We start from the raw sequence: 25,212 nt of genomic DNA on the forward strand, positions 1-25,212 counted from the left end.
ATATTATTTGTAGTTTTTAATTACATAAAAATAAATAACCTTTGAAATATTTGCCACCCACATATATATCTACAGGTCTGATGCTCTTGTAGGATAGTTAAGAATTTTTCAAATGAAACTGCCTTGTCTGTTAGAGACATTTTTCATTTATTCCTGGGGCTTAACATCCACTTCAAACGAATGGTGATTTTCACAGAAAATGACAGGGTCTAGGCATGTTACATGTAAATAGGGCACGTTAAATTAGACATTTTAAACTTGCCATTATAACTTTCTGTGAAAGCCAGGGCAAGGTGGGGATGACTATTAAATTATCATATAAATTATCATATCCATTATCTTGTCCTATTCATTATCATTATCATATTCATTCACTTTTAGTTCAATTATCCATGCTACATGTGCATATTTAATTAGTCTACAGTAATATGATCCTTTGAAACATAATAATTTTACATCTATTGAATGGATTTTGTTAAAACATGGAATATATACTGAGACGCTCTTTATAAATACACTTTAATCTCAAATTCTGATTGTAACAACATCGGATCACGATGATATATATAATACGTGAGAATGATGTTTTCACAATTGCATCAACACAATCATTTACAGCTCAAATACAAAACCAGCGGCTGCCAGGCAGGATACACCCACATTTTGCAAGATATGGATAGAGAACAAGCCAAAAACAAACCAGATTTTTTGTACAATTAGGGGCAATAATCCAGAAAGTTATGGTCTGAAATCAAGGGCCATAATTCAAGAAGTTACGATCAAAATCAGAAGAAAATTGTGACCTCTAGAGGGTCCACAACATTGATATACAAATGTACATATTTTTACGCTAATTGTGTACGAGGGGCGGCCATTTTGTCCGGCAATTTTGGTCCGATTTTCACGAAATTCAAACTCAACCAAAATTACGGTGTAACACTGATATATTTGAACGTTTTTTTAAATCGGATAATAATTGTGACATCTAGAGGGACCTCAAACTAAAAACGCGATTTTTATACGCCCACATTGAAAGAAGCCTAATGATTTCAGCGATTTCCGATAACTACTGCCAGAGTTATGGCCCTTGATCACTTTGAAAAATCTTGTGACGCTCTAGAGGCTAAAGTTATCATCCGATTGACTTCAGATTAATACACAGAGTTTAAGGTCTTGAGACGAACAAGTATATTGATTTTCAATGAATCTTTATGACTTGAACAGCTAAATCCATGATATTAAAGGTTACATATACTAAACGTTAGCCTGGGCCCGAACTTTATAAAAACCAAACAAATTCTAATTGTTTTCTGATAATTACTTAATGAGTTGTTACTCTTAATCAGATTTTAATGTATTATAAATGTTTCATTACCGAAAAAAGTAAAAATATGTGACAACTCTTGTTGACTGCCCGGACGATATAGCTGCTGTGGGCGTATGTTTCGTTGCCTGGCAACCTATCTTTCGTAAAATCAGGGGCCATTATTCGGGAAGTTACGGTCAGATATGCGGGAATATCGAAAGGAACCAAGATCTTTGGGTTATAAACTTACATTTCAAGTTTCATCAAAATCAAAAGAAAACTGTGACCTCTAGAGAGTCCACAACATTGATATACCATATTTTTACGCTATTTGAGAATGAGGGGCGGCCATTTTGTCTGTTAGTTTTGGGCCGATTTTCACGAAATTCGAACTCGGACGGCCTTAGGGTGTAACAGTGATATAATAATACGGTTTTACAAATCGAATAAAAATTATGACCTCTATAGGGTCCACAAGCTAAAAACGCAATTTTTCGTACAATCAGGGGCCATAATTCTGGACGTTACGGTCCGATATGCACTAATATCAAAAGGAACCGAGATCTTTGGGTTACAAACTTACATTTCAAGTTTCAACAAAATCGGATAAAAATTGTGACCTCTATATAGGGTCCACAACCTTGATATACCATATTTTTACGCTATTTGAGATCGAAGGGCGGCCATTTTGTCTGTCAGTTTTGGGATGATTTTCACGAAATTCGACCTCAGTCGTCCTTAGGGTGTGACGGTGATACAATAATTCGTTTTTTCAAATCGGATAAAAATTATGACCTCTATAGGGTCCAAAAGCTAAAAACGCGATTTTTCGTACAATCAGGGGCCATAATTCAGGAAGTTTCGGTCCGATATGCGCGAATATCAAAAGGAACCAAGATCTTCGGGTTATAAACTTATATTTCAAGTTTTATCAAAATAGGATTAAAATTGTGACCTCTATAGGGTCCACAACCTTGATATACCATATTTTTATGCTATTTGAGAACGAAGGGCGGCCATTTTGTCTGTCAGTTTTGTCTGTCAGAACTCAGCCGTCCTTAGGGTGTAACGGTGATATAATAATATGTTTTTTTTAAATCGGATAAAGCTAAAAAAGCGATTTTTCGTACAATCAGGGGCCACAATTCAGGAAGTAATCCCTCTCCCCAAAATTTTAACATGTAAAGAGATAAGACAAAAGAAATATTTACACTATTTACAATATGATACAAAAATATAACTATATTCAATCAATCAATCAATTGCACATGCATTCAAAGTGGGCTAATAATAATGATAATAATAACCGGTTTCACAACATAGTGATCATCAGGGTAACTTATACATTGTGTTGCTAATGGTATAGCGTTAACAATGGCAAGGGACATAATTCATGACGTCATACGCAGTAAATGTGACGTCAACATGATTTCATGTTAGTTACAGTTTAGTTTAGGGGTATATCCTTCAATATATCGTTCTTTGATTTTCCTCGACTCTTTATTCTCTGTGCGCATTTTGTATATAGGACAGATTGCTAACTGGGGATTGCAATTCTTTGCACATTCATCTATATGTGCTGCATCTATAATATGGGGTTTTAATTTGTTGTTTATGTACTCAGACTCTTGCTCTCAATACATCCCCCGTTTGACCAATATATTCTTCACCACAACAACATATTTTCCATTATTTTGAATTTTGAGTTATTCCTAAAGGTGAATGAATTTACCTCCAAAATGTGTGAACATGTGCCGCAATTCGGCCTATTACATTTCGTGATACTTCCACCTAACAAAGGTTTTTGATCAATAAAGCATGCTTTTGATAACATTTGTTTCAGATTTTTGCTCTGCCGTTTACTATTTATCATTTTAGTACCTTTTAGAGCATGCTTTAGTTTTGGACATGTGTCTAGCGCCTGTACATAGTTTCTCACATTTGGATAAATATTTGGATTGCAGGGGTTAAATGTAGTAATAATAGGTAAGGCTGCCAAATTGTTTTCTTGTTCCCTTTTTCTTGTTCCCTTTGTTTTAGAAGATAGCCTCGGTTAAAAGAACAGGCCATTGTTATAGCATCCAAAATGATACTATCAGGATACTCTCTGGCTTTTAATAGTTTCTCTAATTCTCTCAGCTTTAAGTCTAGAGTAGTGGGGTCTGATACCGTGGTACATATTCTACGGGCTAGTGAATATATCGAATGCTATTTTTAATATGGCGTGGATGGCAGGAGCTGTAGTCTAAATACTGTTTGGAATCTGTAGGTTTATAATAGATTTCAGTTTCAATTCGTCCTGACTTTATAGTTACCATTTCATCTAAGAATGGTAACTTTTCGTTGCTATCTTCCATTGTAAATGATAGACTTGGATGTAAGTATTGAAGTAGGCTATATTATGTAGGTCTTTCAAGGAATCATTTTCTTGCGTCCACAATATAAAACAGTCACTTCTCTGCAGGTAGGTTGAGTCTGTTGTTCAGATTGACATTGTGAAAGAGCTAAATTAGACATTAATTAACTTATATAAATCATAATCAACTCTCAATGCCATTGCTAGCCTGTGATATTTAGCCAATTGGAATACATATTTTGAAAAATAATTGAACGTAAAAATGGATAATCGATACTTTGGGGGTTTTTTGTACCGACTTTAGTAATGATGATCGAGGCTAGCCTAAAAATTCAACAGCTTATATCCTGGTTCAAAGTGGAGCAATTTGACTGAAATTTTCAGAATATCGTGGGTCTCAGCTTAAAACCTCGTATAACCGATTTTTGGCCAAAAACATTTTTTGATACCATTGTAAAGCTCGTAAAAGCGCGTTACTGAATATCAAAACCTCGTTTAGCTACGACAGTTTTAAATGTATGAAAATGTCTAAATAAATATCACGTATAAAATGACATACAATCAAAACCCCGTATAATAATATACATGGTTTCTGAATTGCAAATATTATCAACTGTAATATATAAACCTCGTATAAACCGATATACGAGGTTTTCATACTACAGATTCCTGTCATTAGGCATCTATTTATTATAATACAAGGTCATTTTAGCCAAGTAAGAGATCGACGTATCAAGATAAAACATAGGTTTTGTTTAAACTTTACTAGAATTATGAAAGTTTCATTGTTTTTGTGCCATTCAGTATCACACTGTTTAATTCTGGCATGGAAAAAGAAGTAAATTTAATGTGTAATGTTCGTGTATTACTGAATGTGTCACTATGACTAAATGTCACATGGTCTAGATTTTACACGTGGTCCAGATTTTAGATTAGACCAGTGATTCTCAACCAGTGTGCCGCTAAATCTTCCTAAGTGTTCCACGAAATTTTGAATGGCACACCAAGAAAATTTCTCACTAAAGAAGCTAGCTATTTGACTGATGAAATTAGAAACACTGTAATAAAGTAAGCTCATAGCCGTGTTTTTCTTTATTTAGTTCGAGTCATTCAATGTGTCTATGACTAGTCTGTGCCTACGGTTGTATGCCAACTATGACTTGACATGTTTTTATTTTGCAAAATTCAAATATTTTTCACATATATTTAGCCAGGTGTGGTGCTATTTTCTCATGTGTTTTAAGGTGTGCCGTTGGCAAAAAAAGGTTAAGAACCACTGCATTAGACAAAGCCTTTAAGCCTACAAACACGAACAATGCTACGATGTTTACTTACGCCATACCAAAATATGTCATAATAATAGAAAAATGGCACAATTAAACGTCTTTGTTCATGCTTTTACAATGGAGAGAATCGCCATGGACATCCTTGGACCTTTGCCACTCACCAATATAGGTAATTGATATATAATAGTAATCAGCGACTGCTTTACCAAATGGACAGAAGCTTCAGCTCTACCCATCCCTTAAAGCCCAGCTTAGGCATGGGCCTTAGGGGCCCAGGCCGCGGTTCATGGCAAAAAGAGAAAAAATTCAAATTGCAGATGAAAGTTTCACGGTAATCATCTAGCGGTGCGAGGGCCGAGACTGAGCTATACCTCAACCTTCTCTGTGAAGTTCCACTCGGTGATCGGTCTAGGCTTCCCCGCCATTATATGCCATATCCGCGCATTGTATGCCATTCGGAACTGAATAGATTTCGTATGTGATCAGCTATTATATGTAATCATTCTTGTATTACAGACCGTTTAATCGTTTGTGCCCATGTGTGCCATTCAAAAGGATATGAAATAATCTTTTAGTCGCGTTAGGGGCCCCGCGATTCTTGTCAGGCCCAGGGTTCCGCTCCGGTTAAGCTGGGCTTTGCCATCCCCGAAGCCAAGACTGTAGCTATGACATTAGAATGCTGACCAGGGAACAAACTATCAAAGTAAACTCTTTCATGACGTCTGTTCTCTGAAAGACATACATTAGACTAGAACGACTAGTTTCCGACCCCAATCAAATAGAAGTGTAGAAAGATTGTATTGTGAAAAAGACCAGGAATTGTGGGATGAATATTTACCACAAGTCATGTTTGCCTATGGATCATTTGTTCATTCAAGTACAGGCAAAACCCCGAATATGATGTTTTTTGGCAGAGAGCTAACTTTACCAATGCAGGCAATGATTGGGCAGCCAGCAAGGGAAGTAACTGAACAAGATGTAGACAACTATTTGTCATGTCTTCAACACAAAAACAAACAATGTCACGAGATAAGTTGGAAGTTCCTTGTTACAGGAAGAAGTACTATGACTTAAAGGACAATATTGGTGTCAGTCATTATCACATATGTGATCATGGGTGTCACACATGGGGGGGTCCGACCCCCCCAATTGTTTTTCTGGGAGGGTCTGAATATACTTGGACCCCCCCAAAAAATTTACATAGTAGGCCCAAACTCCTATTTATTTACAACAATTATTAGGATTAGTTAAGATTCTATCTGTATAAAACCTGTACATATCCCAATATGGTTTATACTGCTAAAATAAAACACACAGATAATCATCCTAGAAACATGTGTGAAGTGAAAAGTACCTGTGTTCCATAAAATTGTGTCTAGTTAGCCTGTCAGTAATATTTTGTTAGTTTTTTTCTGCTAATTATCAGAGTGAATCGCATGTAGGTACCCAAAAACATAACCGCCTAAACCAAATATTTATCGCCCGCTCAGCCAGCCACGTAACCATAATGCTTTTGCATGAGGTGTCTGTCTTGGTAGACAGCATGGCCACATGGTGTTTGTTTATATTTTTTAGGGGTTTTAAAAAATGGTTTAGGGTTAGGGTTGCGGACCCCCCAAATATATATTTCACGGCTACGCCTCTGTATTTGATAGAACTAATTAAACATGTTCCAAATATAATTTTGAAACAGAGATCATTGCTACGATAGCTGAGTAATACAGGTTTCCTGAATCGGAAGTGAAGAACATCAAAGGAAAACACAAGTCATACCTCTATATAACTGACTGATGTGACGAGTGATAACAGATACACGGCCGAATTTCTGCTCACTAATAATTCATTCCAAGACCAAAAGTTGTTGTGTGAGACTGTGAGAGATAGGATATCTGAAAATTCATAAAAAGAATTGACTGCCACTAGATAAGAGAACACGAAAGAAAAACAGAAAGATAGGTTGCCAGACAACGAAACATACGCCCACAGCAGCTAAATTATCCGGGCAGTCAACAAGTGTTGTCGCATATTTTTACTTTTTGGGGTAATGAAACATTTATAATACTTTAAAATCTGATTAAGAGTAACAACTCATGAAGAAATTATCAATCTGAAGTTAATCGGATGATAACTTTAGCCTCTAGAGCATCACAAGATTTTTCAGAGTGATAAGTTTGGCAGTAATTATCGGAAATCGTTGAAAATCAATAGGATTCTTTATCTCATGACCTCAAACACTGTGTATCAATTTAAAGTCAATCTGATATTAACTTTAGCCTCTAGAGCGTCCACGAGATTTTTTGAAGTGATCAAGGGCCATAACTCTGGCAGTAATTATCGAAAATCGCTGAAAATGAATAGACTTCTTCGTCTCATGACCTTAAACACTGTGTATAAATTTAAAGTCAATCGGATATTAACTTTAGCCTACAAGATTTTTCAAAGTGATCAAGGGCCATAACTCTGGCAGTAATTATCGGAAATAGCTGAAAACAATAGGCTTCTTCGTCTCATGACCTTAAACACTGTGTATAAATTTAAAGTCCATCGGATATTAACTTTAGCCTCTAGAGTGTCCACAAGATTTTTCAAAGTGATCAAGGGCCATAACTCTGGCAAAAATTATCGAAAATCAATAGGATTCTTCGTCTCGTGACTTTAAACACTGTGTATCAATTTAAAGTCAATCGAATATTAACTTTAGCCTCTAGAGAGTCCACAAGATTTTTCAAAGTGATCAAGGGCCATAACTCTGGCAGTGATTATCAGAAATCGCTGAAAATCAATAGGCTTTTTCGTCTCATGACCTTAAACACTGTGTATAAATTTAAAGGAGCTAAATTGCTAACATTTGGGACCTAGAAATTGACAAAAGTGGGTCGCAACGCATATAATACTGTAATATGAAATGTATATAAACTGATTTACATTCAATGGTTTCCGTTTTACTCCAATTTCAAATCAGTTATGTTTGGCGAAATAAGCCAGCGTCTCAAGTGAGTGCAAATTTCTAGTGTCTGGTTATTCCAGTCTACATGCGCCGTTTGATTTGGTGCAATGTGTCTAGCCTCGTCCCTCGAGTCTCTTGATACAACTGGGGCTGAAGCGCATTATGGTACACGATTCGTGTACCAATGGTAAAATGTTTATTTTGTCTTAAATATTGGATATCAAACGCCCATCTTTTTCCAGTAAGATCACAACATGAATGTTGATTTAATTTGACAAATAAATCGTGTTTTCAATGTTGAAGATTTTGGATGATATTGAGTTTGAGACTTAGCTACTTTAAAGTGGGTAAGGCGCTGGCTCGCTAGCCTGGAGGTCGGGTGTTCGATCCCTGCATTGGCCGAGAAAGTTCATCTCGATTTGTGACCCCCCATGGCATACTGAGGAAATTTTGAAAATAGAGTTATTGTTATTTTCAAATTCTGTTATTTTGTTAGTTTTTTTATGCTAATTATCAGAGTGAATCGCATGTAGGTACCCAAAAACATAACCGCCTAGAGTTATTGTTATTTTCACATTCTCTGACTCATTACCTTCAATTTGATGTATAGTTTGTTTGAATCGGGCGAAAATTGACTGAGTTGTGACTGCTTAAAGCCACCCAACTCACCAAAGTAAGTTTTGAGAAAAATCAAGTTAAAGATTTGGTATGTGCCAAAACAAAAGCCATTTATTTACTGTTTTGTCGTTAAATATTGTTTTCTAGAGGTTTTCAGGGGTGCTGAAGACGGAAATTGTAGTAACAATTTGATCCGACAATTTCCGCCATCTTTTTTTTTTCAAAATGGACGCCAAAATGACAAATTTTCGAGTTTTCATAAGTTATGTGTTTAATAATGTCATTGAATGTTTTTTTGGGGGGGGGCTATATCAAACAATTACAGTTTGAGAGTAAATCCGATAATACCCGCCATTTTGTTTTTCATAATGGCGACCAAAATGATAATCGTAGTAGTAAAATTAATCCGTCAATATCAACCATTTTGTTTTATCAAAATGGCGACCAAAATGACAATTCTGTTGTTTTTTTATCACCGTATATTTGTAACCGTGTCATTTTATGTGTTTTATTAGGCATAAAGGTTATAGCATCAGGGGTCGACTGGGCTGTATCCTCCATCTTGTTTTTCAAAATGGCCACCAAAATGGCAATTATTGGAGTTCCTAAACTTGGTACTCGTGTAATATATCATTTTAGGGGTTTTCGGGGGTGCTGAATACGAAAAACATGGTGTTGGGTCGATGCAACGAATATTTATCATTTTACACATTCGATGATTTTATGGCCATTATATGCCATATCCGCGCATTGTATGCCATTCGGAACTGAATAGATTTCGTATGTGATCAGCTATTATATGTAATCATTCTTGTATTACAGACCGTTTAATCGTGTGTTGCCCATGTGTGCCATTCAAAAGGATATGAAATAATCTTTTAGTCGCGTTAGGGGCCCCGCGATTCTTGTCAGGCCCAGGGTTCCGCTCCGGTTAAGCTGGGCTTTGCCATCCCCGAAGCCAAGACTGTAGCTATGACATTAGAATGCTGACCAGGGAACAAACTATCAAAGTAAACTCTTTCATGACGTCTGTTCTCTGAAAGACATACATTAGACTAGAACGACTAGTTTCCGACCCCAATCAAATAGAAGTGTAGAAAGATTGTATTGTGAAAAAGACCAGGAATTGTGGGATGAATATTTACCACAAGTCATGTTTGCCTATGGATCATTTGTTCATTCAAGTACAGGCAAAACCCCGAATATGATGTTTTTTGGCAGAGAGCTAACTTTACCAATGCAGGCAATGATTGGGCAGCCAGCAAGGGAAGTAACTGAACAAGATGTAGACAACTATTTGTCATGTCTTCAACACAAAAACAAACAATGTCACGAGATAAGTTGGAAGTTCCTTGTTACAGGAAGAAGTACTATGACTTAAAGGACAATATTGGTGTCAGTCATTATCACATATGTGATCATGGGTGTCACACATGGGGGGGTCCGACCCCCCCAATTGTTTTTCTGGGAGGGTCTGAATATACTTGGACCCCCCCAAAAAATTTACATAGTAGGCCCAAACTCCTATTTATTTACAACAATTATTAGGATTAGTTAAGATTCTATCTGTATAAAACCTGTACATATCCCAATATGGTTTATACTGCTAAAATAAAACACACAGATAATCATCCTAGAAACATGTGTGAAGTGAAAAGTACCTGTGTTCCATAAAATTGTGTCTAGTTAGCCTGTCAGTAATATTTTGTTAGTTTTTTTCTGCTAATTATCAGAGTGAATCGCATGTAGGTACCCAAAAACATAACCGCCTAAACCAAATATTTATCGCCCGCTCAGCCAGCCACGTAACCATAATGCTTTTGCATGAGGTGTCTGTCTTGGTAGACAGCATGGCCACATGGTGTTTGTTTATATTTTTTAGGGGTTTTAAAAAATGGTTTAGGGTTAGGGTTGCGGACCCCCCAAATATATATTTCACGGCTACGCCTCTGTATTTGATAGAACTAATTAAACATGTTCCAAATATAATTTTGAAACAGAGATCATTGCTACGATAGCTGAGTAATACAGGTTTCCTGAATCGGAAGTGAAGAACATCAAAGGAAAACACAAGTCATACCTCTATATAACTGACTGATGTGACGAGTGATAACAGATACACGGCCGAATTTCTGCTCACTAATAATTCATTCCAAGACCAAAAGTTGTTGTGTGAGACTGTGAGAGATAGGATATCTGAAAATTCATAAAAAGAATTGACTGCCACTAGATAAGAGAACACGAAAGAAAAACAGAAAGATAGGTTGCCAGACAACGAAACATACGCCCACAGCAGCTAAATTATCTGGGCAGTCAACAAGTGTTGTCGCATATTTTTACTTTTTGGGGTAATGAAACATTTATAATACTTTAAAATCTGATTAAGAGTAACAACTCATGAAGAAATTATCAATCTGAAGTTAATCGGATGATAACTTTAGCCTCTAGAGCATCACAAGATTTTTCAGAGTGATAAGTTTGGCAGTAATTATCGGAAATCGTTGAAAATCAATAGGATTCTTTATCTCATGACCTCAAACACTGTGTATCAATTTAAAGTCAATCTGATATTAACTTTAGCCTCTAGAGCGTCCACGAGATTTTTTGAAGTGATCAAGGGCCATAACTCTGGCAGTAATTATCGAAAATCGCTGAAAATGAATAGACTTCTTCGTCTCATGACCTTAAACACTGTGTATAAATTTAAAGTCAATCGGATATTAACTTTAGCCTACAAGATTTTTCAAAGTGATCAAGGGCCATAACTCTGGCAGTAATTATCGGAAATAGCTGAAAACAATAGGCTTCTTCGTCTCATGACCTTAAACACTGTGTATAAATTTAAAGTCCATCGGATATTAACTTTAGCCTCTAGAGTGTCCACAAGATTTTTCAAAGTGATCAAGGGCCATAACTCTGGCAAAAATTATCGAAAATCAATAGGATTCTTCGTCTCGTGACCTTAAACACTGTGTATCAATTTAAAGTCAATCGAATATTAACTTTAGCCTCTAGAGAGTCCACAAGATTTTTCAAAGTGATCAAGGGCCATAACTCTGGCAGTGATTATCAGAAATCGCTGAAAATCAATAGGCTTTTTCGTCTCATGACCTTAAACACTGTGTATAAATTTAAAGGAGCTAAATTGCTAACATTTGGGACCTAGAAATTGACAAAAGTGGGTCGCAACGCATATAATACTGTAATATGAAATGTATATAAACTGATTTACATTCAATGGTTTCCGTTTTACTCCAATTTCAAATCAGTTATGTTTGGCGAAATAAGCCAGCGTCTCAAGTGAGTGCAAATTTCTAGTGTCTGGTTATTCCAGTCTACATGCGCCGTTTGATTTGGTGCAATGTGTCTAGCCTCGTCCCTCGAGTCTCTTGATACAACTGGGGCTGAAGCGCATTATGGTACACGATTCGTGTACCAATGGTAAAATGTTTATTTTGTCTTAAATATTGGATATCAAACGCCCATCTTTTTCCAGTAAGATCACAACATGAATGTTGATTTAATTTGACAAATAAATCGTGTTTTCAGTGTTGAAGATTTTGGATGATATTGAGTTTGAGACTTAGCTACTTTAAAGTGGGTAAGGCGCTGGCTCGCTAGCCTGGAGGTCGGGTGTTCGATCCCTGCATTGGCTGAGAAAGTTCATCTCGATTTGTGACCCCCCATGGCATACTGAGGAAATTTTGAAAATAGAGTTATTGTTATTTTCAAATTCTGTTATTTTGTTAGTTTTTTATGCTAATTATCAGAGTGAATCGCATGTAGGTACCCAAAAACATAACCGCCTAGAGTTATTGTTATTTTCACATTCTCTGACTCATTACCTTCAATTTGATGTATAGTTTGTTTGAATCGGGCGAAAATTGACTGAGTTGTGACTGCTTAAAGCCACCCAAATCACCAAAGTAAGTTTTGAGAAAAATCAAGTTAAAGATTTGGTATGTGCCAAAACAAAAGCCATTTATTTACTGTTTTGTCGTTAAATATTGTTTTCTAGAGGTTTTCAGGGGTGCTGAAGACGGAAATTGTAGTAACAATTTGATCCGACAATTTCCGCCATCTTTTTTTTTTCAAAATGGACGCCAAAATGACAAATTTTCGAGTTTTCATAAGTTATGTGTTTAATAATGTCATTGAATGTTTTTTTGGGGGGGGGCTATATCAAACAATTACAGTTTGAGAGTAAATCCGATAATACCCGCCATTTTGTTTTTCATAATGGCGACCAAAATGATAATCGTAGTAGTAAAATTAATCCGTCAATATCAACCATTTTGTTTTATCAAAATGGCGACCAAAATGACAATTCTGTTGTTTTTTTATCACCGTATATTTGTAACCGTGTCATTTTATGTGTTTTATTAGGCATAAAGGTTATAGCATCAGGGGTCGACTGGGCTGTATCCTCCATCTTGTTTTTCAAAATGGCCACCAAAATGGCAATTATTGGAGTTCCTAAACTTGGTACTCGTGTAATATATCATTTTAGGGGTTTTCGGGGGTGCTGAATACGAAAAACATGGTGTTGGGTCGATGCAACGAATATTTATCATTTTACACATTCGATGATTTTATGGTCACCCATTAGTTATGGTCACACCTTGCAAGGTAGGGTATACCAATGAAACGACGGTATTCAACACCTTATGCTATCAAGTATAAGAAAAGAGAAAATATACTATGGAGTTTTCGTATGGCACGGTTACGATGCCAGTGTATAGAAAGCTGTAAACAAACGCTATTTACAGTGGATATAATTGCATTACGAGAATTTAATTTATTAATTCATCGGGTATGGGTGACTGTTTAACGTTCGAGAATGGAAAAGGGCGAGCTCTCAGTTGCAAATGAATTGAATGTACTGACATCTGCAGTTTTTAGAAAAAGCAAGTTAAAGGTGTCGGTATATTCTAAAACAATATCACACAGCAACCATGCCATTAAATCTTTCGTTATTTTGTCGTTTAATATTAATATTTTCTTCTTTAGGTTTTCAAGGGTGCCGATAACGAAAATCGTAGTAAATGCACTCTTTTCATAGTAAAACATCCACAACACATGCGGCATATTCACATTTCCTATGATAGCGTTATAATTTAGAACAGTGTATACATTAGTAGTCTAAGTTTGTATATTATAACTTTGGTGAGATTAAATGAAATGAAATGAAATGAAATGGGGTTTAACGTCCTACTGTTCTGCTCCTATACTGGGCTAATGAAGACGGGCATACGCCATACAGTGTGCTATGAGGGAAATTTTGCCCGGGCAGCGACACTATCGCCTACTCTTATATCGAATTCCAACTGCCAAGGGATCTTTTACGTGCATTCTAATGTATACACGGGACCTCGGTTTTTCGTCTCATCCGAAGGACTAGACAGCTGTCCTTGTCAGGCCCTCCGTTCTGCACCACTGACAAGGGGAAACCACGTCGGAAAATCAGGATGAACTTTCTCGGCCAATGCAGGGATCGAACACCCGACCTCCAGGCTAGTGAGCCAGCGTCTTAACCATCTAGCCACCGTGGCTCCCTTGGTGAGATTAACTTCAGTTCAGTTAATTATTTAGCACCTTGGTGCCAGTGGTCAGAAGATTAAAGTTGTTGATTGGGTAATCAAGTTTAGTAGCCTATATTAATCATCAAAGAAGCCGCCACAGCAGCATGCCTGAATTAAGATTTTGCGTGTACAATAAGTCTATTGTTATTTTAAGCCTGAGGTACCGTAACGGCATCAAAATATGAGTCCATAATAGAATAGAAATTTCAATTTCATTGGCATGAAATGCTTACGTTCGTTTTGGAAGCGGTGTAATTAAACAATGGCAGATTATTTTTCCCACTCGATAATCGTCGCGTTTCGACTCATGGTCGTTCTCATTTTCCCAACCTATGGTAATAATAGAATTTTAAACAATAATAATATCCAATATGCATTCTTAACTTTGCATGCCGTATGAAGCCACAGTAAACGTAATTCACCTATCAATAAAATTCTCTTCGGAAAGAAAATTATTGGCTATTTTGTTTATTTCCATTTAAGGACTATAAATTATTTTCTAACAGACCAAACGAGACATTAAATCATTGCCGCTTTGATTAGTTATTCGGAGTAAATAATGAATTGTCGGTGGCCTTATCAACGTTAATTGTCAATCAACTAATCATTAATCCGTGAGAAGTGATTACAGATTAGTATTACTCAATGGCACGAACGGCTTGTTGATTGATTTACAATGTTTTGATTAACACTCAACGGATATCTATATACGATCGGAATTAAGTTGTTGGTATCCGAGGAGCTTTATATTTTGTGCTTTTATCAGTTTTCAAGTGTAAATAATTTAATTAAATCAACCTGTCCATAATATCATAGTCATTGTTGTTACTAAACAACAACAATATGTTTACATTTTTAGGGATTTTAAAACCCTTTTGTATTTCTCCAAAATGAATTCATCGGCAATACTTTGGTCATATTTATAAACTAGAGATTCTCCGCTTTACAACGATGCCAAGCATTTTGCAAGAGGATTGACAGGTCGCCCAGCTGCGAGCAGAGAAAAATATCTAATTCTGCTAAGAATATTCAGAAAAAGACAGATTTAAAAATACGGTACTCTTACAAAACGTCCAAATAAAGGCGTTTTAAAATGTTTTATTGCTATTTTGATCTTTTGAGTCGATAGATAGTATATTTATAGACTCATTTTTGTGAAAATCTCAATTTCGATCAAAATCAATATTTTCGCTTATTTTGTCTCTTGTGCAAAATTAATTTTACCGCATTACGACTCATTTACATGCGGTGAGTCACATTTTCCGGCGTGATTTCCCCTTGTCAGTGATGCAGAACAGAGGGCCTGACAAGGACAGCTGCCTAGTAGTTCGGATGGGACGAAAAACCGAGGTCCCGTGTACACATTGGCGTGCACGTAAAAGATCCCTTGGCAGTTGGAATTCGATATAAGAGTAGGCCGTAGCGCCGATGCCCGGGCAAAATTTCCCTCATAGCACACTGTATGGCGTATGCCCATCTTCAATTAGCCCAGGTTAGGTGCAGAAGCGTAGGACGTTAAACCCCATTTCATTTCATTTCACTTTAAAGTCAATCGGATATTAACTTTGACCTCTAGAGCGTCCACAAGATTTTTTGAAGTGATCAAGGGCCATAACTCTGGCAGTAATTATCGGAAAGCGCTGAAAATCAATAGGCTTCTTCGTCTCATGACCTTAAACACTGTGTATAAATTTAAAGTCAATCGGATATTAACTTTAGCCTACAAGATTTTTCAAAGGAATAAAGGGCCATAACTCTGGCAGTAATTATCGGAAATAGCTGAAAACAAAAGGCTTCTTCGTCTCATGACCTTAAACACTGTGTATAAATTTAAAGTCCATCGGATATTAACTTTAGCCTCTAGAGCGTCCACAAGCAATTGTGGATGCCAGACCGACGGACGGGGGCGATGACAATATACGACCACATTTCAATGTGAAACTTCCAATCAGTAGAAACAGGAAACACAAACCAAATACAGACGGTTTGATGGGATCAATTTTGACTGGAGTCAAAATGATGCATTTGATATTCAGATAAGTTGATATAAAATAATTAATAGAATACAATATCAAAAAACCATCGTTTTATCCAACGTTTCGTCAGTAAAAATACTAACTTCTTCAGGGATGAAGAACTAAATTCAAAATGACTGAAAGTCAATTATGACATCATAGAAAGTTATGTCATCGTGGGAGTGATGACGTCATAGACTTAGAAACATAACGTGAAAGGTTAGCTTAACTAAAACTTAGGTAAAATTTTACAAGTTAATAAAACTTATGCATGATTATGAATGATTTTGAAACCCCCTGGATTTAACTCATTTAAACCGTTAGGCCAAACTGAATCAAGTCTATGAATCCACAGACTTTCTGCTGTGTTCATTTTTTTCTGATCTTTATCAGGAATTTTTTGTACTATGGTACACACGAAATCATGACCTGGTATATTAAAATGGGAGGTTACATGGGGGGAATGGCCAGGTTTTTTAAGCTTTATATGATGTAACGTACCAAATAAAACAGTCCATGAAGAAAGCACCACACGTTTTTCACTTAGATAGGCTTCTACCATACAAAGGAAGAAACCTTCCCACTTGGATGGGAAAACTCAAGGATTCCAACGTCAAATTTTTGTAGATTGCGTCGATGTCCCATTGTCTGTATATATGTTGTTGTTAGTCTTTAGAGATTCAATATTTCTTAAATGTTAGAAGTTAAACAGATGGTAAACGAATGAAGTAATCCGGTCATCTTATGCTATGTAGTTGTCCATTTTAGAAGTTTTTAGTGAGAGAAATGATATTGCTGTTAGTCAGCATCCTTGAAGAAGGTAAAAAGAAGTCTTGAGTTTTAGATGCAGTGATTCCGTTACGGAAATTGATATTGAATAATTAAAGGCTGACAGTGAAGAGTGTGGATAGGAAGTATATCCATTGAAGTAATTTGTCAGTAGAGATTTGGCCTGATCAACCAGAAACCTACTGACACAGGATCTTTCCAAATGAATTCGGAGCTGCATTTAAAGTACCGAACTCAAAGGGAGAATTAATGGAGGTTGGGAGCAATAGCCTATTATAGAGAAACTGTAAGGACATAGTATACGTGGATGATGGCTGTTTGATTATAATATGAATAGTTACGTTCTTAGATACACATGATGGCATTATTGATAACGTTTTATAGTCCGCAAAACTTAAGGTTTTCACATTATTATACATTTTAGGCTTTCCAAGATGTCTAAAGAGAAGTGCAGGATTGGGTCTTGCCTTGAGTCGTTGCAACGAAGAAACAACTAAAGAACCACTTGGCTGCTGCTCCCCATAAACGAATGAAGGTTGTGTGTTTATTTTGTCGAGATTTCCGATCCTTCAGTCATATAACGCCATCACCCCCCAAGTCTACAAACGAGTTGCCACGGTACCAAAGTGGGCTTCACCACTATCCCAGCTTACAAGACAGATGATGTTGGGAGAGAGAGAGAAATGGGGTTTAACGTCCACTCGACACAAACTAGGTCATTTCGGGACTAACAGATGGTTTAATTTTATTTCCATAATTCGCTTGCGCGTAGGGGTCTTTAGCAGTGGGAGGAAACCGGAGGACCCGGAGAAAACCCACAAGGTTAGACAGGCGACCCTATTCCTTGTCACGTACAACCGGGGAATCGAAACCCCGCCAGTTGACTCAATGACAGACCGTATGATACAGCGCGCGTGCTAACCATCCGGCCATCCAACCCCCCAGATGGTGTTGGACTGGATCCGTAAGTTTTCAGATCCTTTCCAGTCAGAAGAAGAGACAGAAGAATGGAGAACCCTCAAATGTGACTGTGAGAGTGTCCGTGATGTGTTGCCTATCTGTGCCGAAGGGAAGATAACACCAACACCAACTCCTTCACTGGAGAAGTATTATCCTCATCAACCATCGTTCAACCTTGCCTATCTGGTTACTCTTACAGATCTCACTATTAGAAGGATGGCAGAGTTGTGCTGTTCGCGACTGATGAAGATAAGGTGTGGTACAGGGTCACCCTAAAGAAAACCGCCGTACAAGACCCTCGGACCTTGGGTTCTTTAACCCGAAAGTTAACTCTTCTACCAAACTCCAATAGCCTGAAACCGCCTGGTGTTGGCATAGCCCTAAAAGGATCCCATTTGGTAACGAGGAAGGTGACCTTGACCAAATTTCTTGGAGTATCTTCTGACTCGCTAGACAGGAGAATGGTATGGAACAAACCTTTTGTCTGCACCTGTAAGCTGAAGACCACAGTATCTCTTCAAGATGTCTCAACGGTTACCGTAGAGATGGAAGCCGCCAGACAACCTGTATTGCTAGATACTCCACCAAGTTCTCCCCTAAATAATCCGATCAAGAGAAGCCTCAGTCCGGCACCAGTTCCTGCTCAGAAGCGACCATGTCCAGAAAGAACACCAGCACAGGAAGCAGCAGACCTTCCCAGTCGTGGACGCATGCCACTATTGCCACCAGCCAGACGTGATTAGGAAGACAGTCGGGTTCCAGTCGCAATTGGACGAAAGACCGTGGTATGGCCCCACATAGACTTGCAGAAGATGGAGCTGGAATATGCCGCCATGACTTTGGAAAAAGGATTTCAGTCTAGGACACCAGTAATATCCTGCCACTACCTCCTAGTCAACATGATGACACTACTGGCATGGGTACCCCTAAAAAATCTCCAGGAAAGGGCGTCCAGCACAATGCCTGTAAATATGAGTATGAGTATCCGAGCCTTGGATACGGATGCAGCTCGAAGCTCCTGAGGTATATAATGGTAACTAGCAACATGGGTAGTATGGTATTGGTATGATTTGGTATGTCTATAGCATGAATCTGGTTGGTATTGGTGTGGCGATGGAAGAATTGGTATCTCTGTAGTATGTATCCGATTGGTATGATGATGGGAAGACTGGTCCTGCCCTGCCACAGTATGATGATGGGAAGACTGGTCCTGCCCTGCCACAGTTGACGTTACAGATCCCGAGTATCTGATGTTTTAGGTGGGGGTCCCATACGAACGACTAGACGCCGTTCCTTGCCAGACTCTTTCCGACCTGCACAGCTGACAGCTGGAAAATCCCGAGGAACTATCTAGGTCAACACCAGGATCGAATCCGGGACGCCATGGTTTGCGAACCAGTGCCTTACTCACTGAGCCACTGCGGATCCCGGTGTCCTACTCATATTAGCCCTTTGGCATTGTATCGGGAACTGTACTTTTCAGTTTTCCAAAATCACAACCCATCTGAAAATTCTTGTTACTACAAAATTAAATAATTGTCATATGAAATATATCAGACACATGAAATTATTATATTATTCCATTTTTATAAAATTTCGAAAGCTCAAAACTAATTATTTTAACATTGTTTTTGTTAAACTTGTATTTAAACTTTCGTTGATCAAAAAACACGTACCCGAAGAATTGGTCAACTTTCTAGAATCAAAAACATGTATATAACATTTTTCGATTATATTTTAGAATAAATAAATATATTCACTTGAAAATGTTCATGAATCAAAACGTACACATACCGGTATTTTCACCAAATTGATACCCGATGTTAGTAAGAAAAATTTTATCGGTTAACTCCTTTACTAATTTTCCGCATTTTTTCGTTATACAAGGTTTCAAGCGGAGACCCACGATATTCTATTTATGTTGTCTATTCTTTAACTATTATAGCGAGAACTGTCAACTCTTTATCTAACCTCCCATAATGCTTCTGTAATGTGATCATATATGTGACCCTCCACTACAAAGCCAGTCACATGTCTCAATTTTCAAAAACTGTGATTTAATGCTTATCTTTAAAAGGGACTGAAATTGCTTTCTGTTGATGTATAAAATATGCAAATCACAAAAAAATTGGCTGAGTGATGGCCATCTTAAAGTAGCTAAGTCTCTAACTCAATATCATCCAGAATCTTCGACATTGAAAACACGATTTATTTGCCGGTTTAAATCAACATTGATGTTGTGATCTTACCGGGAAAAGATGGCCTTCTGATATCCAATATTTAAGACAAAATAAACATTTTACAATAGTTACACGAATCGTGTACCATAATGCTTTCAGCGCCTTTGTAATAAGGAACGCGAAAAACGAGGCTAGGCATGTCTTATCTGGAGAGCACGCCCAATAAATACTATCGGCGTAGACTGGAATAACCAGACGCTAGAGATTGAAATTCGATTGAGAATACTGGCGTATTTCGCTGAACCTAACTGATTAAAGATACGCCCGCAACAGCTAAATCGTCCGGGCAGCCAACAAGAGTTGTTGCATATCTTTACTTTTTTCTGTAATGAAACATTTATAATACACTAAAATCTGATTAAGAGCATCAACTCATGAAATAATTATCAGAAAACCATTAGAATTTGTTTTTATAAAGTTCTGTCCCATGCTAACGTTTTGTATACAAAACTTTTAATATCATGGATTTAGCTGTTTAAGACATAAAAATTCATTGAAAATCAATATACTTGTTCGTCTCAAGATCTTAAACTCTGTGTATCAATCTGAAGTCAATCGGATGATAACTTTAGCCTTTAGAGTATCACAAAGTGATCAAGGGCCATAACTTTGGCAGTAATTATCGGAAATCGCTGAAAATCAATAGGACCTTAAACACTGTGTATAAATTTAAAGTCAATCGGATATTAACTTTGGCCTTTAGAGCATCCACAAGATTTTTTGAAGTAATCAAGGGCCATAACTCTGGCAGTAATTATCGGAAATCGCTGAAAATCAATAGGCTTCTTCCTCTCATGACCTTAAACACTGTGTATAAATTTTAGGTCAATCGGATATTAACTTTGGCCTCTAGAGCGTTCACAAGATTTTTCAAAGTGATAAAGGGCCATAACTCTGGCAATAATTATCGGAAATCGCTGAAGTGATAAAGGGCCATAACTCTGGCAATAATTATCGGAAATCGCTGAAAATCAATAGGCTTCTTCGTCTCAAGACCTTAAACACTGTGTATAAAGTCAATCAGATATTAACTTTGGCCTCTAGAGCGTCCACAAGCAATTGTGGACGCCGGACGGACGGACGTTGGCGACGACAATATACGACCACATTTCAATGTGGGCGTATAAAATTAAAGTAAAAACAGAAACGATTGAATGTAAATCAATTTATATACATTCATATTACATTATTGTATGCGTTGGGACCCATTTGTGTCAATTTCTAAGTCCCAAATATTAGCGACTTAGCTCCTTTAAGTTTCCATAGCTGTGGTGCTGCCAAATATGAAATAATGAGAAATTTGCCTTTTAAAATAAATCCCATTGCAACACATATAACTATTGCGTACATCAAAATGAAATTTTGTGCATATAATAATGTGTGGTGTACCAACATTTGTATAAAATGTCATCAACATATTCCTTTATTAACATATTTTGGGGGTTTTTTTTCTGATATTTACCTGAAATCCATATTTCTTCACATTGGCTGTATTATGGCCATGGCTACAAAGGCCTGGTTCCACATTTTAAAGTGATAATATTTCTTGGGTCACCCAAATAAAACTATTTTTGCCCATTACCATGGTAACCATTTTATAAATAATTGGTATTATATCACATTCGAATAGGAAAACCTAAACCAAACCCTCTTATTAGTGTAGAAATATTAGCACATGGCTGAATTTCATATAATCTTATATGGTGATGTTGGAATGAACAATTCATTTTTTTTTTTTTAAGATTCTAAAAACTTTGGAATCACATGTTTTATTTTGGTTGTGTTTATGAAAACCATGTCGGCGGTGGGGAGTCAAAAGGTCGTATCTGGATTTTGCGAAATTGTCCAGGAGAGCCAAAACTAGCCCAGAGGTTAAGAATCAAAATGTCTTATAAAAACCGTCACGTCAAAATGTTGTATGTAGAATGTCTATTTCTGAAGTTTTTCTCAAATATTTATTTATAAAATGTATGTGTAGCCATTTACAGTATGTAACGATCCGCACATATCAAGCTCAACATCTAGTGCAGAAATAAGGAGTGAAAGCTAGTTATTTGCAATTTTATACAACAAAGACGTATCTCAGGAAAATATTCAGCTTTAGCTGCTTCAATTTCATAGATTTCACACAGTAGAGGCTCAACAATAATTTCAGTAATACCTATTTACCGTAAAACAATACTGACTATATTTCGTTTGACTCTAATGCTTTGGTTAGACACAAACTTGCATGATTTTTTTCAAGAAAATACGACGTTTTCACTCTTAATAATTTTTTTTTTTTTTGGAACACCCCATATACGACATTTTGAAACAATGTCTATAAAATCTCTTTTTTATTTGCTTAGAAATACGACTACCAGATAAAAAGATGCGCACAAAAATTCTCGTTTTGAAGAAGCAGAAAAGTGAATTACGCAAAATATGCCAGATACAACCTTTTGACTCCCCAACCGACGATGTCCCCTATTAACAAAAGTTTGATACTTTAAAATATGAATTTATTAGTTTTACATATCAAGACACATTAGCTTAATCAGTGTTTGTCTTTTTCAATTTTGGGTGAAGCCTATGTCATTTCTTGCCCTGACTATACAGCGCAGTAGACGCTTACGGCTGGCCCCGGGAGCCATTCACTTGATCATTCACTTGATTTGATATTTGTTTATGACTGGCAATGTCTGCCTTATTGGTTTTGTTTGGATGTAGTGTGGTCGTCCTGTGCTTACTATTTAAGTGAACTGCGTTATCACAGTTTTAAAGTTTAAAAAACAAATCTCTGTTGCAAATGTCAGATTCATTTCAAACTTAACTAGGCTGTTGGTGTCTCGGCAAATCTGTAAGCAATATGTCCCCTGACTCTGATGTAGGCAAACTTTATGATCCATGTCATTTCATAATGAAATATTCTCCAAAATAATCAACACCTGATCTAAAATATATAAATAAATAAGCACATATTAATCTACTATTTTAATAATCTTAAAAAAGTAAGTGAAAAATATTAAAAGAACTAATAGTAATTTCTTTTCGGTGATAAGTGGCGAATCTAAAAACGCAGTGGATATTCAGATGTCAAACTGCGCTTTGTCAGACACCTGATCCGTACATACGTCCACCTCTTCGACCCTAAATGCATATATGTTGTATTACTATTCGCCTGACACTGGGTGTGCATATCAAATTTTTATTCATTCGACACCGCAGCCTCATATTAATATAGTTTACGACAGTTACTCATGCAGTTACCTAATAACTTTAAAAATTGTCATTTGAGACTCAACCTTAACTGAAGTAAGGCCTATGCAGGTGTCTGGAATATGTCTGCTATAAATGCCATATCAATATCACACTGTCACTAGTGTAGGCCTACCACTGTAATTATTAACTAAATATTATCAAAACAAAGAGAGAGAGAGATGGAGTTTAATGTCCACTCGACACAAACTAGGTCATTTTGGAACTATAGTTTAATTTTATTTCAATAATTCCCTTGCGAGTATGGTTCTTTAGCAGTGGGAGGAAACCAGAGGACCTGGAGAAAACCCACGAGGTTGGACAGGCGACCCTACTCCTTGTCACGTACAACCGGGGATTCGAAACCACGCCAGTTGACTCAGTGACAGGCCTTATGATACAGCGCGCACATGCTAACCATTCGACCATCCAACCCCCCAAAAACAAAGAGAAGAAGTAAGAAAAGAGTCATGAACAAGTACCTAACCAAGAAAAGAAATTAAGTTAACGCACCCGAATTCCGAAACTTTTCCTATAACTTTTGTCATTCTTCGGTGTAAAAATCTAATAATATAGGGCTAAATAATTATCAAAAAATAAAAACTTCATTCCATTGTTCGACATCATGAGCAAATCAAAGTTGCTTTTGGTCAGGGGCGGATTGGGGCCGGGAACCGTCCCAGGCTCCCGTGTCGGAGCAGCCCATTTTACTGACAGCGGAGCCCGGATGGGGTGTTTGGCTCTCCCCCATGAATACTTTGAAAAATGAAACCCAATGAAATATGCAATTTGGTGGCATATCTGATTATAATCTCTGTTAAATAAGATATCTCATAAATCGATTAATTTAGGCCAAAACCCCAACCTGCAAGTAATTTACAACCATCAACCTGTGAAATTATCATATCATCTTATTATGCAGGATTCCGAATTATACCAGCCCATTCCAGACTCCAGTGATGGCGTGGCGGCCCGTTAAAGCCACCGGCCACATACAACAATGATCATCATCTCTCCATGGCCAGTCCAATACCACCACCACCCCAATATAATGTTCAGCAGAAAAAAAGGTTTTTGTAGACGAATTGGCCAAAAAAAATTTTTCATTTTTTGTCCGCCCGGCCCAATCCGCCCCTGCTTTTGGTTGGGCTAATTAGCCCTACCCTGCCATTCATAAGAATCACTATTTCCATTACTACTTCAGAATATCGTATTTCAAACAATCCCGGCAGATATTCAGAGATTAAATAGGTTACATGTTGACATTTCTTCGATAGCGTGACGTCTATAGGAAATCGTACAACAGAGTTACTTACGCATGCGCAAGGCCCGGCCCACCAAGCATCAAGTGAATTTGTATATTTTCCACAGGTTAATCAAGATTGCTTTGATTGGTGCAAAAAGTCTCTGACCTCAAATATGATACTATATTTAGAAAGAGGATTCCCCATCCTACATTTGCATAGCAAACATGGCTGAGGTAATTTGGCAAGTGAGGAAAATACGAGCGTGCAAAGTAAGCTCATTTTATGCAACTAGCAATAGAATTACGCCATTCGCGGTTCTTTTTTTTTTTTACAGCCTCCACAAAATACCTTTTTTTAAGCATTTTCGTCCCCCGCCTCTCGCAGAGAACAGGGGACTATTAAAATGGGTTCGTCTGTCTGTCCATCTGTCACACTTTTTGGGACACAATAACTCTCCTTCTAATTGAGCTACAATGTTCAAACTTGGTGTAGGTGTTTATTAGGCCAATGCTTTGATGGAGTTGGAAGATGAGCATTTTCGGCTTAGGGTAAGCAGAGATAAGCAATTTGATTGGTTGATGCTTTGGGACACGATAACTTTAGTTCTAATTAAGTGAGAGTGATGAAAC

The 25,212-nt window shown here is 37.2% G+C and overlaps 1 protein-coding gene and 1 long non-coding RNA gene across 9 annotated transcripts in view; one reads left to right on the forward strand and one right to left on the reverse strand.

Annotated features, from left to right (window-relative positions):
- The window catches only part of LOC126820654 (ribosome-releasing factor 2, mitochondrial), a 102,325-nt gene that overhangs the window by 75,621 nt on the left and 1,492 nt on the right, over positions 1 to 25,212 (forward strand). For 4 of the 6 annotated variants that reach the window (XR_007680056.2, XM_050548751.2, XM_050548752.2 and 1 more), the window contains exon 7: positions 24,708 to 24,852. The exons of 1 other annotated variant lie outside the window; for it this stretch is intronic. Coding sequence is in view for 4 of the 5 variants with exons in the window: in XM_050548751.2 (XP_050404708.1) it covers positions 24,708 to 24,815 (108 nt within the window). In the remaining variant the exon portion in view is untranslated. The remainder of the gene's footprint in view (positions 1 to 24,707; positions 24,853 to 25,212) is intronic. One more of the 6 variants, XM_050548754.2, reaches the window with a different exon arrangement.
- LOC126820690 (uncharacterized) lies at positions 2 to 24,801 on the reverse strand. Of its 3 annotated transcripts, XR_008788139.1 has the most exons (5): positions 23,850 to 24,801; positions 22,913 to 23,031; positions 10,594 to 10,709; positions 6,722 to 6,837; positions 2 to 3,810 (listed from the first exon to the last, which is right to left on the reverse strand). It is a non-coding gene; the product is annotated as an uncharacterized LOC126820690 (long non-coding RNA). The 3 variants fall into 3 exon arrangements; XR_007680078.1 differs by lacking the exons at positions 2 to 3,810; positions 6,722 to 6,837; positions 10,594 to 10,709 and having other exon boundaries at positions 22,579 to 23,031; positions 24,202 to 24,801; XR_007680077.1 differs by lacking the exons at positions 2 to 3,810; positions 6,722 to 6,837; positions 10,594 to 10,709 and having other exon boundaries at positions 22,579 to 23,031.

This window comes from Patella vulgata, chromosome 5 (assembly GCF_932274485.2).
Source record: "Patella vulgata chromosome 5, xgPatVulg1.2, whole genome shotgun sequence".
NCBI lineage: Eukaryota > Metazoa > Mollusca > Gastropoda > Patellidae > Patella > Patella vulgata.